The sequence below is a fragment of the Coloeus monedula genome (genome assembly GCF_965178545.1).
Source record: "Coloeus monedula genome assembly, chromosome: 6".
In the NCBI taxonomy this organism is placed as follows: domain Eukaryota; kingdom Metazoa; phylum Chordata; class Aves; order Passeriformes; family Corvidae; genus Coloeus; species Coloeus monedula.
In genome coordinates, this window is record NC_138786.1 from 23,255,752 (window position 1) to 23,275,239 (window position 19,488).

The 19,488-nt window shown below is 47.2% G+C and overlaps 1 protein-coding gene across 1 annotated transcript; it reads left to right on the forward strand.

Moving 5' to 3' along the window:
- The first annotated feature begins 11,581 nt into the window (after nucleotides 1–11,581).
- Nucleotides 11,582–12,634, forward strand: LOC309573868 (uncharacterized protein C11orf96 homolog). The gene has a single exon (XM_082283099.1). The coding sequence runs from the start codon at nucleotides 11,909–11,911 to the stop codon at nucleotides 12,269–12,271; it is 363 nt and encodes a 120-aa protein (XP_082139225.1). The 5' UTR covers nucleotides 11,582–11,908; the 3' UTR covers nucleotides 12,272–12,634.
- Nucleotides 12,635–19,488: the final 6,854 nt, after the last annotated feature.

Below are 19,488 nucleotides of genomic sequence, written 5' to 3' on the forward strand. Positions count from 1 at the left end.
CTTTGTCAGCTGGGAACTTGTGGGTCCTTCCTTCCTTCCCCCACCTCCTCCCCAAAAAAGTCAGCTAGGCAGATGGCAGCAAATTGCAACCTCCTGCCTGCCAAGACAGCAGGAAATGGCTTTGAGCAGAGGAGATTCCAGCTCAGAGCTCCTCAGGAGACCTTTCTGCAGGGACATTTTTCCTGTTGGTAGAAATTTGTTCCTGAATGCTACAGGCACTCTTACTGAGTTCTCCAAGTGAGTGTGTGCAAAACTGAGATTTGAGAACTCTTGAGCCTGGTGGTGTTCCCATGATACCTAAAGATTTTTCACTAGAGACCACGGCAACTTAAAAATTTCTTGTGCTGATGTTCAGCCGTTTCTGCTGTTGCAGTCAGGTGCAAAGGGCAGCATGTTTAGAATGGTAAATATGCAGTTAGGTTCCATTCTTTAACTTAAAGATAGGTGGAGGAACCTTTCTCCCAGTTGCATGGACTTGAAAATAGTATTTCTAAAAATGTCATCCAAAAGAATTACTTTCCAGTTATAAAGCTTGCTTTCTTCCTTCTCAGGACTCTTGTGACAGTACAATGTTCTCAGCCAAAAACTTTTTGAAAAATGATTTAGACTCAGAATACACTAAGGTAAAGTAAAATATACTGTTTATATGTACACAGAGGATTCGAGGGCAGGGGGCTGGCCTGGGGGTTTTGTTTTTGTGGATGGCACCAGATTCTGTCCATCTGAGGTGCTGCAGTAGCTGCTTGGAGCTGCTTTGCTTACAGAACACCTCTGTGTCATTATTTTTTTATGTGGAAGATACAAACTGTGGGTTTACTTTTTTCCTGTTCTTTGAAATACAGAATGGTTTGGGTTGGAAGGGACCTTGAAGATTTCAGCAGAGTATATGTGTCTCTTCCAAAAAATGCCCAGCAATTGCATTCTTCAAAACTGTTCATCTGTGGCTTCCAAACAGATAGAATCTACTAATAACCCCAGGTGAGATTCCCTTTTCCAAAACAGCCGTCACCTTTTCCAGGCTGTAATGGCCCTCAGATTTGATGATAAGGAGCAGATAAATGGAAGCTGTCTTTGGTAAGGATGGACAGTAGCCTGCCTTCCTCAGGGAGCATGCAGGATGGAGCTGTTCTGAAAAGAACCCACAACTGGGTCCATATGTAACAATTCATTTATTTAACAGCTAGATAGGCAATAACAATATTAATTAACAACACTGGTGTCAGGCATCTCTGTCCCCATGCTACTTGTAATCATTTCATCACAGAATACTTGAATATTCAAGCACAAACTCTTGATGAGGTGGAGTATATCTGATTGAATACTGCACTTTTGGGCTGCAGTGGGGTTCATCTGAGCATACACCATTTAAAATCAAGGCAAAGTTCTGTCACTTCTCTGAGGTTTTGGGCTGGTTTTGGTTTTGTTCTTTGATTTTTGTTTGTTTGTTGGTTTTGTTTGTTTCTTTTTTGGGTTTTGTTGGGTTTTGGGTTTTGGTCTTTTTTTTGTGAAAAAGAACTCTTTAGGATATTCTGTTTTGATGAGCTTTAAAGCCATAGATAGTTTTACTCCATCTGTATCAGATGAATTCTACCTGTGTGTTTTCTACTTGTCATGACTGATAGGGTTAGTATAGCTACACGTAGTAATTTATAGCTACAAATAGCAATTTTTAGCTACAACTAATGTAGAAGATGACAGGGTGCCAGGAAGGGGTTAAGAGGTCAGAATTTTCATACTGTAGTGTTGGCCAAAATACAGAGGACTGTTTTCCTGTGGTTTGGGATAAAAGATGTGTATGATGGGTGCTGTGAATCCATGTCTCGGTTTTGAGACAAATTTCAGGAGAAAATGCCTTGGAATGAGTGTTTCCTCTAAAGAGAAAGGGCTTCAATAACTCCCTTTTCTTCTGCCAATGAGAGAAATTGATACCAGCAGATGAAAGTGAAAAAAGAGAACTGTTTATTAACAAAATAAAGAGGGTGGGGTGGGGTGCCTTCAAGGCACAGGAAAGGATTGAATGAATTCTAGATATGAACTCCCAGAAACTTACCCTCCACCCACACACACCCCCACACCCACCCGCCCACAGCAGAACAAAAAACCCCTCGAAAATGCCTGGGGAAGAAAAATGCACAGGCTGACTGTGTGGCCCGGAAAACAAAATGGCAACTGGTCCCTTTGTCTCCAGGAGGAGGAGTTCGCACAGGAGCCTGGAGCAGAGCAGATGGGAAATCTGTTGATCCTCTGGCGTTGATTTTCCTCCCCACAGCAGGCAAAACGAGTGGATTTTGCTGTCTCTTGTTTCACTGGCTCGGTCTTCCCTGGGGTTTGGACCAGCCAGGGCTGCTCACTAAGCTCCCTGTCTCAGAGAGAAAAAAAAAATCAAAGTGCTGCCGAAAGGATTTGCTGGTGAAAAGCCTCCAGGCCAGGGGAAAGAAAAAAAACCAAAAGAACCCCCAGAAGCTTCTTGGCTAAGTTGGTGAAAAGCCAGCAAAGGCAACGAAGTAACAATCTGTGTAGCCACTGGGCACACCACACCGGAGAGAGAGAGAGAGTTTGAACAGAGCCGTGCCCAGGGTTCCCGGGCTCTGGCTCTGCCTCCTTCATCTCAAAGATACAGCAGCCATTTCTGGGCATAAAGCAGATGATTAGGGAATAAAATGTCATCGTAAAATCACCCCAGGACAATCCATAATGCCTCCTCCTCAAGTGCTGCTACTGTTGCCTTAGCTCAAAAGCGTTTAACACCCACTTTGCCTTTTCTGGTCATGAACCTTTTCAGAGTGGATAGGAAATCTGTCTCACTGTGGTTTGTTTTCAAAGTGCTTCTTTTCCATTCTTGAAGTTTCCATAGCAACCTGGATAATTTGTTTAAATTGGAGCATCCTGGCCTGTCCTGCCTCCACCTAAGTTCTGCTGAGATCTTGCAGGTATCATCTCGACACACTTGGGAGTGACTGGTGAGGGTTGGCCATGAGAGCACTGGCCTTTCCCAAAGAGTCATCAAGGTGACAGACGTGTGCTTTCTCCCCTGTTGCCCTATTTGATTTGCCTCCTCTTCCTTCTGTGTAGCATTCAGTATGGCTTTGTGGAGTTACTGCCAGCTCCCTTGAAGCTGGCAGGTCTTTGGTGGCTCACGCTAGTAAAGCACCTCTTGGGGGAGCTGGGAGGCCTTGTAGTAAGTAAAGGAAGTGGAGACTGTATTGAAGAATTTCAATCAGAATAAGGAGTAAGGAGGTCTCTTCCATTGCCCCACTGTTTTGTTTGATTCAGGTTTCCCAGCAGAAACCAAAACTTTGCTCACACAGGAGATGTTGCTGGCTGAGCAAGACTTAGTCTTCACATCTCTGGGGATCATCCTGACAGACAGTGCTCACTGGATCCAGAATGGTGCTCAGCTGAAAGTTGTTTCCATCTAAACTTGTGTGTGCAGCTGCTTTGCTGGTCCCAGAGGGTGTTACTTGTTCTGTTGCTCTGCTCCCATTGTGGAGGCATTGCATAGATCCACGCTGAAGAGTGGGTTGACATTACAGCTGATCTCTGAAATGCCAGTCCCAGTCCTCTGCCCCTGGGCATGTGTTTCCAGCAACAGCCTTGTGCCAAGGCAGGCTGCCATGCAGCCTGCGGTGGCTGACCTTGGGAAGTAAGCTGCCACAACATGATCCCCAGAGCAGAAAAGAGCAGAAAAAAGGCCACCTGGAAGAACACACAGACTAGAAAGAGCCTCAGTGTTGGATGGGATGGGATTTGTAGCTGTGACTTATCATGGAGTTATCATTGGGTCCTCATCATCATTAGGAGGGCTGTGGGAAGGCTTCTTGCCTGAAGAGCTGATGCAGAGAGCAAAAGATAAAGCAGGAGTGAGCAGAGACGTGACTTGCCAGAGGGTGTACTGGCCTAGATATACTACCCACACTCCCTGGCTGGTTTGTCAGGCTGCAGAATCTACATGGTTCCCAGTTTCCACTCCCCATGTCCTGCTTTCTGACTCTGTCCAAGTGACGTGGCATGCCTTTTGCTTGAGCTACTTGGGGAAGCTTGGAGAGGAGGGGCCACAAGATGCAGGCTCCCCAGTTTTTTGGGATAAGCAAGGACAAGTGGTGGAAGAGGGATTAAAAATTGCCTGGTGGTGTTTTCTGTTGGGAAGCAGTGGGAGGGAAAGGGAGGGGAAGTGGTGGTCACATTAGTGAGACAGTGTCTCACAAGCTCTGCATAATGCAAAATTTGCCAATACCTGCACTTTCCCAGCACTAATGAAGCCATGACAGTTCATGCCAGAGAAGAGATTGTTACCCTGGAATAAGCTGACAAGCCAGCCTGAAGAAATCCTCCCCAAGCCTCAGGGCAAGGAGAGTGATTGAGTGAGGCAGGGCAGGGTGGACACAGCATCTTGCTGCTGTAGCAGGCAGAAAAAAATGTCCTGAGCATTGGTGGCTTCTCTGTTACATCCCTGTATTTTGCACTGATCATTTTTTCCCGGTGACCTCACCAGTTAGCTCCTGGCTTTGCTTCCCTCACAGAGACTAAAGTGGCTCTATTTTACCTTAGGAAAGCTGTGTCCTGCTATTAAACAGATCATTCCTCAGCTTTGGGTGCTGTGGGCTTTCATCTGACAGGAATGGGTTTATTCTGCCTGTCCTCATTAGCACCACTGTGGCTCATCTTTGCAAGACAGGACTTCACTTGCTGAACCATCACTCAGCAATTTGCTACTGTGGTTACAATTTTTGTCTCAAGTCCCCAGAAATGTTAAGAGATTGAATAAAAAGGTCTCAAGGATTAGGTTACTTTGAAGCCTGATAGTTCAATTGTCAAGAAACTTCTCTTTTAATCTCTAGACCACAGTTGATTTCTTTCTTGATTGCTTGCAAATAGACTTATAAAGAAAAAATGAAATTTATTCTGCTGAAATAAGTGGATGCTGTACAGTGTTTTTAGCCGCAGAAGAAAATGGAAGATAAAATCCATCAGAAGTGTTAAGATCTGATTTGTGGCACCAACTTAAAATTTTTAGTTTTGACTCATACAGGGAAGATTTTCCTTTTGCCTGAATTCCAAAGCAGCCAGGGCCTTTGTGGCCATGTTCTCTTCTGCTCAGGCCTTCCTTGTTATATTTGAGATGTGTGGTCAGTTTTGTCCAAATCTGAGAGAGGATGGGAAGTCTCAGAAATAATTCAATTTCTTCAGCTCTTGCAAAGGTCAGCAGTTGGGTACAGAAGAGAAACCAAGACAAGTGCTCTGTGCTCTGACAGCTCTGGGTTACACTGGGTCTTCCTGGCAAGGAGCAGGAGAATCCTCTCCCTCTCCCTCTCCCTCTCCCTCTCCCTCTCCCTCTCCCTCTCCCTCTCCCTCTCCCTCTCCCTCTCCCTCTCCCTCTCCCTCTCCCTCTCCCTCTCCCTCTCCCTCTCCCTCTCCCTCTCCCTCTCCCTCTCCCTCTCCCTCTCCCTCTCCCTCTCCCTCTCCCCTCCACCTTGCCAGTAGCATTTCTGCTCTCCAGCTGACTTGTGTCCCAGGAGGCAGCACATAATGCATGGCCATCAGCACCATCCCAGCCACCAGCTTAGTATGGAGCATGTGGAGGGTTGGAAATTCCCAGGATTCATCAGCAAAGTTCTTCCCTGCACACAGAAAGCCGTTTTTCTTCCTAGACATTTTTAATAATTTTGTGGGGCAAAATATTTCTTCTGCATTTTGGACCTGAGACAGAATGTCCTGAACTAGAAATCCTAATTTCTGTGCTGGTAACTTGATAGGGTCACAGTAACAGCTGGACATGGTAATACCTTAACAGTTAAAGCCATGGGAGGTTAGAGGTTTTACTTCATGTGGCAGCAACTTGTACCAGGAGGAACATTCAAAGCAGTCAATATCTTAATTAGTTTAAGGTATAGTTTCATTCTTTAAGGAGCTGATTTTTCTGCAATCACTGGTCTTCAGTAATTGGAAGCACACTTTCTTCTTGTATCCTCGTATCACCATGTCCTGATGCATCAATAAAGCTGCTGGGGAAAGCTGCCATCCCTTCTGATGCCTGTGAGGCCAAACAAGGGAAATGTAATATAACAGTTTTTTGTCAGGAAACACTTTGCAGCTCTCTTTCAAAACAAAGAGTTTTATTCCTACATTTATTGCTAGTGGTGTGATGACAGCCAGATGCTGTTGACTTGTGAGGTGCAACTGAAACACTGACTTTTCACTTCAGCTGTCACTTTACAATTTAAACAATTCTATTCTAGAAATAAGGTTTCATGAGCTGCCTGCAAAGATCCCAGCAGAGACCTGAGCCTCTTGCTACCACTTGACGCGATGCGAGTGGGGGGGTGGAAAGAGTGCCGCATCCGTGCCGATATCGTCCCCGTCGGAGCAGCTCCGGGGTGCCACGCAAACGCGCTCGGACACACCCTGGCACACCGGAGCTGGTGGGTACTCGCAGCCACTCACACACACAGAGCCGGACAGCTCCTGCAGCGCCGCCGGGGACAGAGAGGCGGGAGGGGTCTTTTGTGTGGAGTTCCGAGGGGTTTATTGGGGTCTCCACCCGAAGGGACCCAGGGACAAAGAACCAAGAGCACGGAGGGGTCCAAGGTTTTATCGGGAGCGGCACTGGGGGCAGGCAGAACATCAGAGACCAATCATCTGATGGCCAAGGGGTGGAGAGGATTTGGGGTGACAGAAGAGTGACCACTGGGGAAGGTGAGGGGTGGAACAAGGGAACCAAGAGTCAGTGGGGTATCAAGAAAAGGAGAACTATCTAGAACATGGACTTAAAAGGGGTAAAGGGGGTGCTCTTAGACCTCTGAGCCTGCCCACCAGCAAACCTCCCCTGTTTTGGGGTCCTGAGATTCCCTGGCCAATCCCATGGTGGACTCAACCACCGCAACAACCACTCACAGTTGCCTTGCTGAATGTAGCTGCCCTCCAATATAAGGGAAGTGCTGTCAGGGAATTTCCTCATGCTTTATTACCTGAGGCTTCCCCTTCACCTCATGCTGTGGGGAACAAATATCATAGTGCTCGGGGTGTGAAGGAGACCCCAGCCTGTGGAAGGCTGGAAGAGAGTGTGCTGCAGAACATGCCAAATCTTCTCTTGCCTCTGGTGATTTCCAATCCTGCAGCTCAGGCCCTGCCAATACCTGCCTGCTGCAAAGGGGAGAAGCGCTTATTCCTCACCTGTGCTGTTGGCTACAGGGCTCCCCACAGCTGCCCCCAAATGATGCCAGGCAGGATGCCCCTTGGCATGGCCTAGAGAACGTGAGGGATCTGTCTTTAGAAAAATGCTTTGAGGGACACATCAAGCATTTAAAATGCTGGCTGCATGTTGCCCTGCTGGCTGCCTGACTGTGACTGTGAGGGTGTGTGATTCTTACTGTAGGGTTACCCTCAGGCACTCAGCTACTGGGCTGGCTTGGCTTTAGTTTAATTATTTCAAAGGGAGAAAATGTTAAAAGGCTACTGAAGTCAAAGCACTTGAAAGAAAGGTAAAGGATATCCAGCCGAATACATAAAGAAAGGGATATGACAAACCTGAGTGCATAGCTCTTGCGAGTTGTTAGCCAGTTAATTCCCCGGTGTAAATGCATTCACATGTACCGGAGAGAGGCCTGGCTGCTCAGGTAAGCTGCATTCTGTGTGCTGCACTTTTGTTATGATGGCTAGAAAGAAACAACAGTTTGTCTTTCTCCAGGTAGAAGCCTAACAGTGGGTTTCAGCTAGGTCTTGTTGGGTAACTTGGGTTCCACCATCAGAAAGGTACACTTTGGAATTTAAATCAGATGTGCATGCAGAGAAAGAGACACGAAGACTTCTGCTTTCGGGGGTAGTTTGTATTTGCTGCCTGTTTATTGGTGTGTCATCTCCGGTTTGTAAGCAGTATCTGTTAGGTTGCAGTTGGCTGAATGTTTTTATTGCTGTTTTAAAAATGATTGTTCCAAGGTATGAATTCTAGTGGAGAGAGAACAGCAACTCCTTCCTCTTTCCTGATAGAAATGAGTCCCCAGACCAGGATACTGAGTGGGGACGTGCACAGCAAGGCGCTGTGTGGTGGCTGGAAATGCCACCTGCCAGGACAGCAAGAGGCAGCTTTTACTCTTGAGTATGTTTTGGGAGGATATTTAAAACCTACATGCTGGGTGTGGATTAAGGCATCCTTATCCTGCTGGCTCTCAAAGGACCCCATCAGCTCTGACAGACAGCAGGGTTACTGCTCTGTTTTGGGACATGAATTGTGGTGTTCACTGTGGCTGCCCAGCTACAGGTGGTTTCTGAAGAAGCCCTGGCCCTTTGAAAGTTTCTTTTCCTACAGGAAGAGGTGAGTATCTCTCTCCATCCTCTTCTTAATTTTTCCTTTCTCTTCTATGGCATGAGATCTGATAGCCAGCAAAAGGATAATAATTAATAGGCTGTGTGTGTGTTTCCAATAATCCCATTTTTAAGTGAATAACAAGATGACAAGCTAATTTTCATGGTGCTGTTTCAGCAGTGATAATTGTTTCTCCTCCTGTAAAACTGGTGTTTTAACTACCCAAGGCCCCAAATATGCATACGAAATGTTCCTAGTTTTGGTGAAGGTTCCATACAGCCCCCGTGCAGTGTGCTGGCATACAATGTGGCTTCATGAAAGGAATGGAATCTTGAAATCAGGGAACGAAATGAACTGAACACAAAGGAGGTGAATTATGATGAAATGCAAATGAAAAAATACTGGAAAATTCTGAAATGAAGTGGAAATATTTAAATGGAATGGGATGACTTGAGTTTCACTGAAAAGTTCCAAAACTTTTCTAAATTATACCCATTGAATTCTCCATATCAGGGAACAAAGTGAGCTGAACACACAGGACAGGAATTATGATAAAATGAAATGTGATCAAAAAAAAAAAAAAAGAGAATTCTGAAATTAAATTAAAACAATTAAATTGAATGGGTTGACATGAAGTGCAGTGAAATGGACCGAAACTTGCAGAAATGTTAGTCATTGAAATCACAAGATTTCATTTCTTTTCATGGAATAATACTGGGAGCAAGTGAAATTAAGGCCGTGATTTAAACCACTTGAGTAAATACAGTTTTTATGTTACTGCCCTGGAGATCTAACTCTGGAGATTATGTCACAGGATATATTTTCCAAATGTTATCAAATAATATCTTCAAGGCCTCTCAGTTATTACCATGGTGAGCTTGCTCCAACTCAGCATTGAAATTTCCCAAAGCATTTTATAATCATATTTATAAGGGTATTAAATATTTGCTCTACCTGATTTTGCCTTCATACTGAACTTTCTGTAAGAAACCAGACAGGCAGTTTGGACTGAGACGTGTGTTGAAGTTCAGATATCAAGTCAACCAACCTTTTTTTGACAGAACCTTGGGTACTTTTGGGCTAGAGCAGATTAGATTTACCTTGCTTCGAATAAATGTGCAATGTTTCTCTGCACTGCCAGAACAAGGCTCCTATGTCATCTTGTTTCTGTATGAGAGACAAGCTCAGCCCCAGAAATTCTCCAAGCTGGTTGTCAGGCTTGTCTTCTTAGAAGGCTGTACTGAGGAAACAGAGTTCGGCCTTTGTTGTGCTGCAGAATCAAACTGTCAGGAATTTAAGTGGTTGTAAATGGAGCTTTTGGAGAGAAAGTTGTTGTAATGCAGCAGGGATGTATGGGCTAAATTTAGCCACTAAAATCAACAGTAAAAAACAGCCTTCTGCTGGAATGATTCAATTTGACAAAACATAAAATTGTTCCCTTATTAAGCTAATAGTATCTCCCAACAAAAAGGCTTCAGACTGACCCTGGCCCTAAAGCTGCCTTGGGGAGCCAAGAAGCCAAGAGATTGCAGCCAGGTGTTTCATAAAGCCAAGGCTCTTAATGTTTCTTTTACACTGGCAATAGCAAAACAGCCAGCCTTCTGGAAACACACTAACAAATGCCTCTGGTCCCCTCCCTCCTAAAACTGGGTTCTTGTTCTATTTTATCCCCTTTGAGACTGGACTGTAATTAAAATGGTTTGTTTCCAGTGCAGGTCCTGAAACATTGCCACTGCTAAGGCAATTTGAAAGGAGGAGGGACCAGTCCTAAGACTTACCCAAAGACAAGGTTGAGACTTTCTGATGGGGAATTCACAAAAACAAGGCCATTTCTGTGTGCTGGACTGTGGCACAGGATGTATATTGTGTATGTAAGCTCCTGGGGTTTTTTTCAGAGCATTTGTCTTCCTCTGCACAAAGAACATGTTTTACAGCAAAACAAAATAAACTCGCACTGGCTGCAGGTGCCCCAGCTTGGGCACAGAGCCAGGGCTGCTGGGGTGAGTGTAGATCCCACTGTGGGCTAACTGGCAGCCTGTGCTGGCTGTGCCCTTGGTGCCTTCACACTGCGGTGCTGTGCTGCGTGTACACCCCGAGCATGGGGGTACTGAGTGACCGACTGCTCGGCAAAGCTCGGGGCCTGAGGGCGTTGTCCTTGTCCCCTTAGCATCACACCGCAGAATTCCTGATACTGTTGCTAAGCCTCTGCTTCCTTCCCAATTCCTAACCAAGCTTCAAAAATATCCTCGAGTGGGTGAAGCTATACTGGAGAGTGTCTTCATGGGAATCATCTAACATTAGCCCTGAAGAAGGGACAGACTAACCATTTCAGGCTCTTCCTCCCTCATGCTTTTCTGCTCCTCTTCCCTCTAGCTCCTTTCCTGTTCCTATCATAAGTTTTTCTTATGCTGTTGGGTTTTTCCATCACTGAGAATGCTTGGCACGCACAGCTTTAAAGCATGGTTCCAGCCATCACTAATTTGCAAGCTTTTGTTTCAGCTCCGTAATGCTTGTATGCCATTTTCTGTCTGAGGATCTGATTCTGCATCATATCAAAGAAGCAACACAGAGCCCACAGGGGAATGGAAAATTTTAGGATCCCATCGAAAAGGAAAAAAATGGAGTCACACTGAAGGAGGTGCTTAAGCTTCGTTAGAGGTGGCAGACTTGGGAACAAGATCCCAGAGTCCTTCTTAACCCTATGTTGCTGACGGTTCTTGCCTGGGTCCATTCCGTGTGATCTCTGCAGTTTAGATCTGGATCATTGTAACATTAGGGTATTCAGAATTGGGCTTGCCTTGGAGCTTCCTTTAACCATGGGTTTGTTACTCTGACAGGTAGCGATCAGCTGAAAGCTGATGTGACGGGTCTGTCGGTACTCATTCATAGCCATAGAAATCATGGTATTGATAAAAACAGCAGCGCGGCGAGACGCGGAAACCTGAAGTACCGCTGTGGCAGTCCGGGACCAGCCTGAAGCTCCACTGGGCGCCGCGGGACAGGAGAGGGATGCCCTGGAGGTTAAGGGGAGAGAAGGTGGGCAGGGGCGACGGGATGGAGCGCGCTGGCTCCCCCGCCCCGGGCTCTGCCCGACCCCCCGCTCCGAGGGGACGCGGCGGGCGGGGGCGGCGGTGGGGGACACGTCATGCGGGGGGAGCGCCCGGCCGGCCGCGAGTGGGCTCCGCTGCGGCCCGAGCGCGCTGCCGTCTGAGCATGCTCCCGCGGGGCTCCGCCGGCCTATATAACGGGGCCGGGGTGCCGGCGGCAGCGGCAGCAGCTCTGCTGAGGCAGCGGGGTAGCACCGCACCGCGCTCCGGTCCTCACCGTACTGCGCCTCTCTGCGCCGCTCCGCTCCTCACAGTACCGCAGCGCTCCGCTCCGCGCTCCGCTCCGCTCCGGACAGCAGCGCTCCGCACCGCGCTCCGCACCGCGCTCCGCTCCGGACAGCAGCGCTCCGCACTGCTCCGCGCGGTACCGCACCGCCCCGCGGGGCCCGTCCCTGCCCGGCCGCCGCTGCCCGCCGGAGCCTCGGCACCCGGCACGGCCGAAGCAGCGCGCCCCGCTCCGCCGGCCCCGGCCCCCGCGGCGGGCTCTCCCGCGGGCGGCAGGATGGCCGCGAAGCCGGCCGAGCTGATGGGCATCTGCTCCAGCTACCAGGCGGTGATGCCGCACTTCGTCTGCGTGGCCGAGGAGTTCCCGCCGCCCGCCCGCCCCGCCAAGACCCCCAAGGGCAAGCTGCGGCGGCCGCGGCAGTCGCGCTTCAAGACGCAGCCGGTGACTTTCGACGAGATCCAGGAGGTGGAGGAGGAGGGGGTGTCCCCCATGGAGGAAGAGAAGGCCAAGAAGTCCTTTCTGCAGTCGCTGGAGTGCCTGCGGCGGAGTACCCAGAACCTCTGCCTCCAGCGGGACCGCCTGGGCAGCTGCCGCCTCCGCAACAGCCTCGACTCCAGCGACTCGGACTCGGCCCTCTGAGGGCGGCGGGACCCGGCCCGGCTCGGCGGGACCCGGCCCGGCAGCGGCGGCACGGACTGGGCTGCAGGGAGCCGCGCCGCCGCCGGCACAGGAGCGCCCGGACGGGCAGCCGGGTCGGGATGTTTTCTAAGAAAGCGCTTGTACCTTCGTTTCTATTTGATTGTATGAAACTCACCATTTAAAAGACAAAAAAAAAAAATTCTTTTCTATTCGTTAGAAGAAATGAGCTGTTTTAGATGCATTGAGCTGCTGGACTTTATATTTATTTTTGCATTTAAACTGTTGACTGCATTAATTTAATATGTTTCTACCTGAATGTCTGTTATTATTTCCATAAAAGAGTAATAAATCTGATATATTTGCACAGTACTTACTGGGCTGTCCTTATTTCAGGGATCCAACTGTCCTTGCTCAGCTTTGAGGGGTAAAGGCACTTAAAAGCTGTCGGTAGCTAGTGCAGAGCCAGCAATGCTTTTCTTGGGGATGCTGCTCAGAGAGGTTTTGCAAACTGTACTGTCAGGTATAAACTAATGAGGCAGAAATCAAGGCGGGCTGATTTTTAAACGACTTTATTTACTTATTTGAGATCGTTGTGTTAACCTGAATTGAGGTTTAAAGAGTGTTTATAACTCGTGCCCAAGAACCTTAATGCAACCGGGCAAGCCTCCTGCATTCACAAAACTGCGTATATAGTTTCTATTTTCATCCAGGTTGGTTTTGCCTCTTCTCCCCTTCCCCTTCTGACCCATAAATTATTTAGCGCTGCAGACAGATTTGGTAGTAATTGGTTAGAATGCAGTTTTATTTACTAGAGCAATTGATACTATGCGGACATGCTTTTCTTGGAATTTAAAAGTAAGGGGATTTTGATGTGGTAAATTTGTAGGCTTCTGCATGGGCTGCTGCATATGTGTGTGTGTGCAGGTCCATGTCAGATTTTCTGTGCCTGTGGGGTATATGCTGAAGAGCATCTGAAGCTCTCTGCAGAATGGAAAGCAAATTCCTGGACTGGGAATATTCTGCCTGTATTTTCTCCATTCTCTTGAAACATTCCTGTGCTAACAGTGTAATCCTGTGGTAGCACCTTCCTTCAAGGCAAGCCTCTAACAATTAAAACTTCCCAATCAGGAGGTATTTGTTGATACTGAGCTGTAGCTAATATTTCTCTGCTATGATTTTCTGGGGCCTTAGGGCATTTCTTATGTCGTGATTTGAGGTGCAATCATATTGATCAGTATGGAGAGGGCTGGGGCAGAGCAAAAAGATGGACATGGTACTGGTGAACAGGGTGTCTTGATACGACTGAGAACCACGGACTTGTGCCCTCTGGGCACTGAAATACGGCAGATGACCCATGCGACTGGCCCCAGGCTCCAACAAAACTGAAGCTTGTTTCTTTCCAGCTTAAAGCTGAGGAAAATCTGGGGGGCATGGGATGAGGCTTGCTTTTGGACAGGTCCTTCACAACTCCCTTGCAGTACCAGCACCTCCAGCTGACCTCTAGCACCAGGGGAGGGTTGTGCAAACAATTCAGCAGGTAAGGAAACAGGTCTGGACTCTGACCCAACCTCCTCATAGAAAAACATTTAAATGACCCCCTGTTTCCCTGCATGCAGCCTGTGAAATAACGTCTCCCTTTGCAGTTAGACCCTCATTGCTGCTTTCTCTGCATAGTACACACATACAGAACATCTGTGCAGGAAGCAAAGCAACTTGACCTCCAGAACAACTTTCAGACAGGCAGGCAAACTGGAATCAGTAAGACCTAATCAGTTACCAGCAGCTGGGCTGATTTTCCTCAAGAAATTCCTACAACTGCTTCGATTCCAGGAGTTATGCGTTTGGGAAGGGGTTTGCAACATCTGTGAGAACTCTGTAGCCATGTGCCTATATGTTGCATTATGTACACAGCTAATAAGCTCCATAAGATTTCCAGAGATTGTATAGCATCCTTCCCATACTGCAGGTCTTGGGCTACTTTTCAGTTTCTCTTTGCTTTCAGGTCTGGTACAAATCCCTGTGATACACAAAGTGTGGGGGTAGCTTCAAGAGGCTGTGAGCACATGATCCTTATCCCCACTCCTAATTTTTGTTTAGCAGCTGGGGTTGCTAGCAGGCCCTTTACCGTTGCCATTCCCACCCCTCCTTCAGTGTGCAGCTGTGCTGCCACCACGCAGGAGGCACAGGAGGCTGTGCTGCACCAGCCAGCAGTGGAGCATCTGATACTCTCTTCCTGGAAGGGTGAGAATAGCTGTGTTCCCTTTTCTGTTTCAAGAGACAAATGTAGGTGTTAACACATCTACAAAGAGTATTTGAAAATCTGCTGCAGCATGTTTGAGGGAAGTGTCATATTCCAGCGGTTAGGCTGAATAAATGAGTTTCTCTTCAGCTGTCCTTTGTTAACATTTTTCTGTTCCATCTCAGAGTGAATAACATGGGAGATGCCAGTGCTAAAGATAGGCTAGTGTTTATCTTCCAAACAGTTGCAATCAAGGCGAAAGGGTGAAAAGCCAGGGTGATTTAGCTATGTCCTGGAGAGGCCTTCCTGAATGCAGCTGGGAAAATAAACCTCCCTCCCAGTCTTCCTGTGCTGCTAACTTTGAAGGTTTCTCTTGCAGTGTTTTTTAGCGTCATGACTATCATGGCTATCTGTCCTGTAAGGATTGCAGGGAGACCTATTAAATTCACTTTAGTGAGGGTAATAACTGTATCAAAGGGATTTGAGTCTGTCATCCGTTCCCTAGGTTTGAGATGTGGGTTGTGCATTTCCCCTCAGCAATTCACAGCTTAAAAGCATCCAACAGATGCCACTTACAGTGATGCTCCGCATGGCAGTGAGTAGGCACGAGCATACCATGTCTGCACAGGAAGGTGCTGGGAGTCAAATGGTCGTGGTGCAGCAGGACATGTCTCAGGGCAGAGGTGAGACTGAGCACCCCAGGGATGTTGTCAACACTGTTTTTCCAAATTACAGGAAATTGCACAGAAGAATTTGTCTTTAATGGGACTGCCTGTTATTCTCGTATCACTTTATGTGTAAATCATTCTGTCCTTGTGGAAAGAGGTTCATCCAGTCAGTAAAAACTTGAACTTGAAAGCAATGCCTTTATTCTCTTTCTGTTTTGTGTCCAGTCCCCTCCATGCCTGTCAGCATTTCTCCCCTGTGTTTGTTTTTAAATGCTGTGTTATTGTAAAGCTTATCATACTGGTGTGGTGGATCTGTACCTCCATGCCTTATTTTGCCCTGACCAGTGTAGAGGGGATCTGAACACTGCAGTATCATTGATCTCCCAGAATCAGGAGAAAAAAAAAATCAGCTCTGTACATCTTATGAGAAAGATTTTTCTGTTCTTTTTGCAGTATTTTAGCTCAGTAGCTGAAGGAAGATTTCTGGGTGCAATTTAATGTCCACGTCAAGAGGCTGAGAACAATCTCCTCTCCTAGCTGTGAGTGCACCAGTTCTGCTCTTGTATATTCCCTCGCTCCTGGGTTTCCAGAATCCACTGGCAACATTTCAGAGTGGAGCTGTTATCAGGAACAAGTATGAGAATGTGCTTGCAATTCCTGCAGGTTTTTGTGCTGGGATCCTGAAAAGGCATTTGCTTTAGGAGCTGGTTAGCGATGATGTCTCCTGACCCTTACCAGTGCTGGGGATCTGACCCTTCAGGAGCACAGTGGACGGACTGTGGGACACTGCTGTTGGTAAGAAGCACCACACTGTTGTTATCTAAGCCCCAAAGTGACAGCAGAGCCATGGGACAAAACACAAACCGAGGCATCTATTTAATTGCCAGGCTGACAGCGAACAAATTGCAGTGTAAGAGAGGCCAATGGGTGAGCTCTAGCAAATCTGGTTGCTGTGGTTTCTCAAATGTCAGCAATGCCAGCATTTTGCTGGCTGCCCTCCATGGGGTTTGGCTCCCTGGCAGTGTGTGGACCTCAGCCATCATGGCCCCTGGTCTGAGGCTTTTGAGCCACTATCAGACAGAGCAGCATGGTTCTCCAGGTTGCATCTAGCTTTGTTGGAACCACAGGCCCCATGGCATGGCTCAGCCTGGGCTGTCTTTTGTACATGGGGCTTACATTTCTGTGGGGAAAAAAACCTTGGGGAGGTGTAGATAGCCTGAAACCCCTGAGCAGAGCTCAGACTGCCTGTGCAGTGATGGTGCCCTGGATTTGCAGTTTGACTTTTCACAGCCATCTTAAATAGCAAGTGCAAGCTGTGAGCAGAGTTTCAGCAAGGCTAGCTCCTAACTATAGGGTACTTTATTAAGCTGTAAAGATGCAAGATTACATGCTGAGCAGAAAATAATCAGGTGTTCAGTAAAAACACAGCAAGAGGATCTCCCTTCTGCTGATAGGAGGCCTTTGCACAGCACAGGGAGGTCACCAGGTCAGCCCTGAGGGCTTTATCAAGTAGTATGTGATCTCCTTGTGTAGCCACCTGAAGTCAGGTGACTGAGTTTGGAAGAATTAATTAATTGTGGGAACGAATTAATTCTCAAGCTGCATCTTACCGCATGTATGTGTGTGTGTGTGTGTGTCCCTGTGCCTGGTCTGTGTAGCCTGGAGTGAGTGCTGCTCATAGCAGAGCAGCCCAACCCTTCGCTGTGCAACAAAGCACCTGCAGATATTTAACTGACAGTGCAACTACTTAACTAGTAGCAGGGGAGAAGGAAATACTTCCTGCAGAACCAAGAGCTGTGAAATCAGAGTAATGTAATGGTTTCTTGTGCCAAAGCATCAGCTTTAAGGCTATCAAATGTGGGTACTTGGTAATTATGCATTCGTGACTCCTGTGTTAGCAAATGCCATGGTATGTTGCAAATAGCTTCGGGAGAGGTCCTGATTTTGGCTTGCACTGGTGTCAGATAGGCTTTGGTTCAGCTATACTCTGGAGCTGATCTGGATTTGCTCCTTGTTGCTTTCATACTATTTGCTGATGTTGCTGAGCATGTTTCTGGCTTGAAATGTCCAAGACACTTCTCCCCTGCTCCATTGTGCCTGGGATACTCAGAGGTTTCACACAACCTTCCACAACTTTAACCATCCTTGTGTTTTGGAAGCAGTGTGAATGATGTATGTATACTTGGCTGGGACATCTGTTCCCTTCACCCACATGGAGCAGGAGCCAACAGCAGCAATGGTGAAAGGCTGGGGGAACTGGAGCAACAGGGGAGGGGGCTTTGCTTTGTCTCTGTCAGTCCATACTAATATGAGACTGCAGAAGACTTTTTTGAAACCAAGCTGAGGTTCACCTGGATCTGATTTCAAATAAAACAAGATCTAACTCAGTAATTTATGACTCTGTCCTAAACAGAGATTCTTTGTTTGGAAATGCTTGTGTTGAAGAGGTTGAGGTTATTTATTGGGAACTGGTGAAAGGGAAGTTTTCTTCCTTAGTGTGATTTAAAACACTGTTGTAGAAGTGGGTTTTTTTTTTCCTTCCTTGTGAAGAAAATGACCTTTCTTGGGCAGGAGGGAAGGGGATGGGTAAGAAGGGAGAGAGGGAGGGAGGCAGCACAGCTCACTTATGAAACAGCTCTTGGCTAATACAAAACCATGTGAAGGATGTTTATGTGCTTGTTACTTTTAATCTTGGGTTCTTGCAAGTGAGTGTTTTCCCTTGGAGAAATACTTGGAGGTCCTGACCGTGATGGTTAAAGATACATTTCAGGCTCTTTTCACAACAACCTCTAATGTCTGAGGGAGTCTGCAGTCTGATGACTCAAATGTTTCAGGGCAAATCCATCAAGGTTAACATGGTTTTTTCACTGTTCCTTATGTAAAAGCAAACAGAAAGAAAGCAACATTGGAAACATAGGTTATCACGCGTGCTTACTGTTAAACATTTGCTGTGAAGAGAAGTTGGTTGCATTTCAGCTGTAAGTGGCTGGCATTTATTGGCTGGGAAAGTGTGCCCTGAGGTTCCCTGGGCTTTGGAGGCAGATTGGATGGTTCGGTTTTGAAGGGGCAGAAAGATGCAGTAGCACAGAAACCTGGAAGGACACAGCTCTGTCACTTGAGGAGAGGAGTGAAGACAAAAATACCCAAACTCAGAGCAAAACTGGATGTGGTCCGCCTTCCTAAGATAGAAAACAAGAGCCTGTTTTCAATCAACCTCCATTAGTAGCACCCTATAGTTTATGCACCCTTGGGATCCAATGAAGTGAACTGAAGAATTAAGTTTTGCCTGCTTTTACAAGTTGTGAAGCATATTGACATTTTTATGTGACATTTTTGGTTCTTTTTCCCAAAATAAATGTGGGAGTTATGGAGTTATCAGCCAGCTCCTCCTTTTCCCAGAAAATCAAACCAAAATAACAAATCCACTATGAGTGGAAACTTTATGAGTTTATTTATGAATTTTGTCACTGTGTCTGTGTGTGTGTTTACTCCCAGATACCATGTCCCTATGTATTTTTACTATACAGAGGAAGCAAGCAAGCAGGCAAAACAGGGAAGGTGTCAGGATTGCAGCGATTTCTGCTTAGCTTTAGATTCCAAGGTGCTCCAGGTCTCGGAGCAAGGGTGCTGGCAGCTGGGCCTCCCTGGGCTTACTTCTTGTTTAGGGACAGAGTATGGTCTCATGCTTTCAGGGAGAGATGAAGGGAGATGGGTCAGGGAAGAGAGGGCTGTTCCTGACCTTGCTAGTGATGCACTGCCTGATGCCGAGCAAACTGCTTCTCTCTGGTCCTCAGTTTCCATGTAGGAGAGCTGGGAATTTATGAGGCTTGGTTCATTAATCCCTGCAGATGGAGACCTTTTGGTTTGCAACCGTGGGAGATATGTTTGGCTGGTGAATGGCAAGGACGTGGATTTATTCAGAGGACAAATGCCCAGCAATGTGACGTCATGGTTTATAAAATCCCAGCTGTGTGGTGACATCACCTGTGCCAAGGAAGCAGGCTTTGCTTTGCTGGAGAGCCTGGCACAGAGTCCCAGCCCCTCCATGCCTGGGTCATAGAGTCATAGAATGGCTTGGTCTGGAAGGGACCTTAAAGATCACTCAATTCCAACCACACTGCCATGGGCAGGGACGCCTTCCACTAGACCAGATTGCCCCATCCAACCTGGCCTTCAATGCTTTCAGGGGTGGGGCATCCACAACTCCTCTGGGCAATCAGTTCCAGGCTCCCACCACTCCCACAGTAAAAAATTTCTTTCTGATATCCAACCTAAACCTGACCTCTTTCAGTTTAAAACCATTTCCCATG

What these genes read in the sequence shown, in the direction of transcription:
- LOC309573868 (XM_082283099.1), top strand. Translation starts at nt 11,909, where the DNA reads ATGGCCGCGAAGCCGGCCGAGCTGATGGGCATCTGCTCCAGCTACCAG.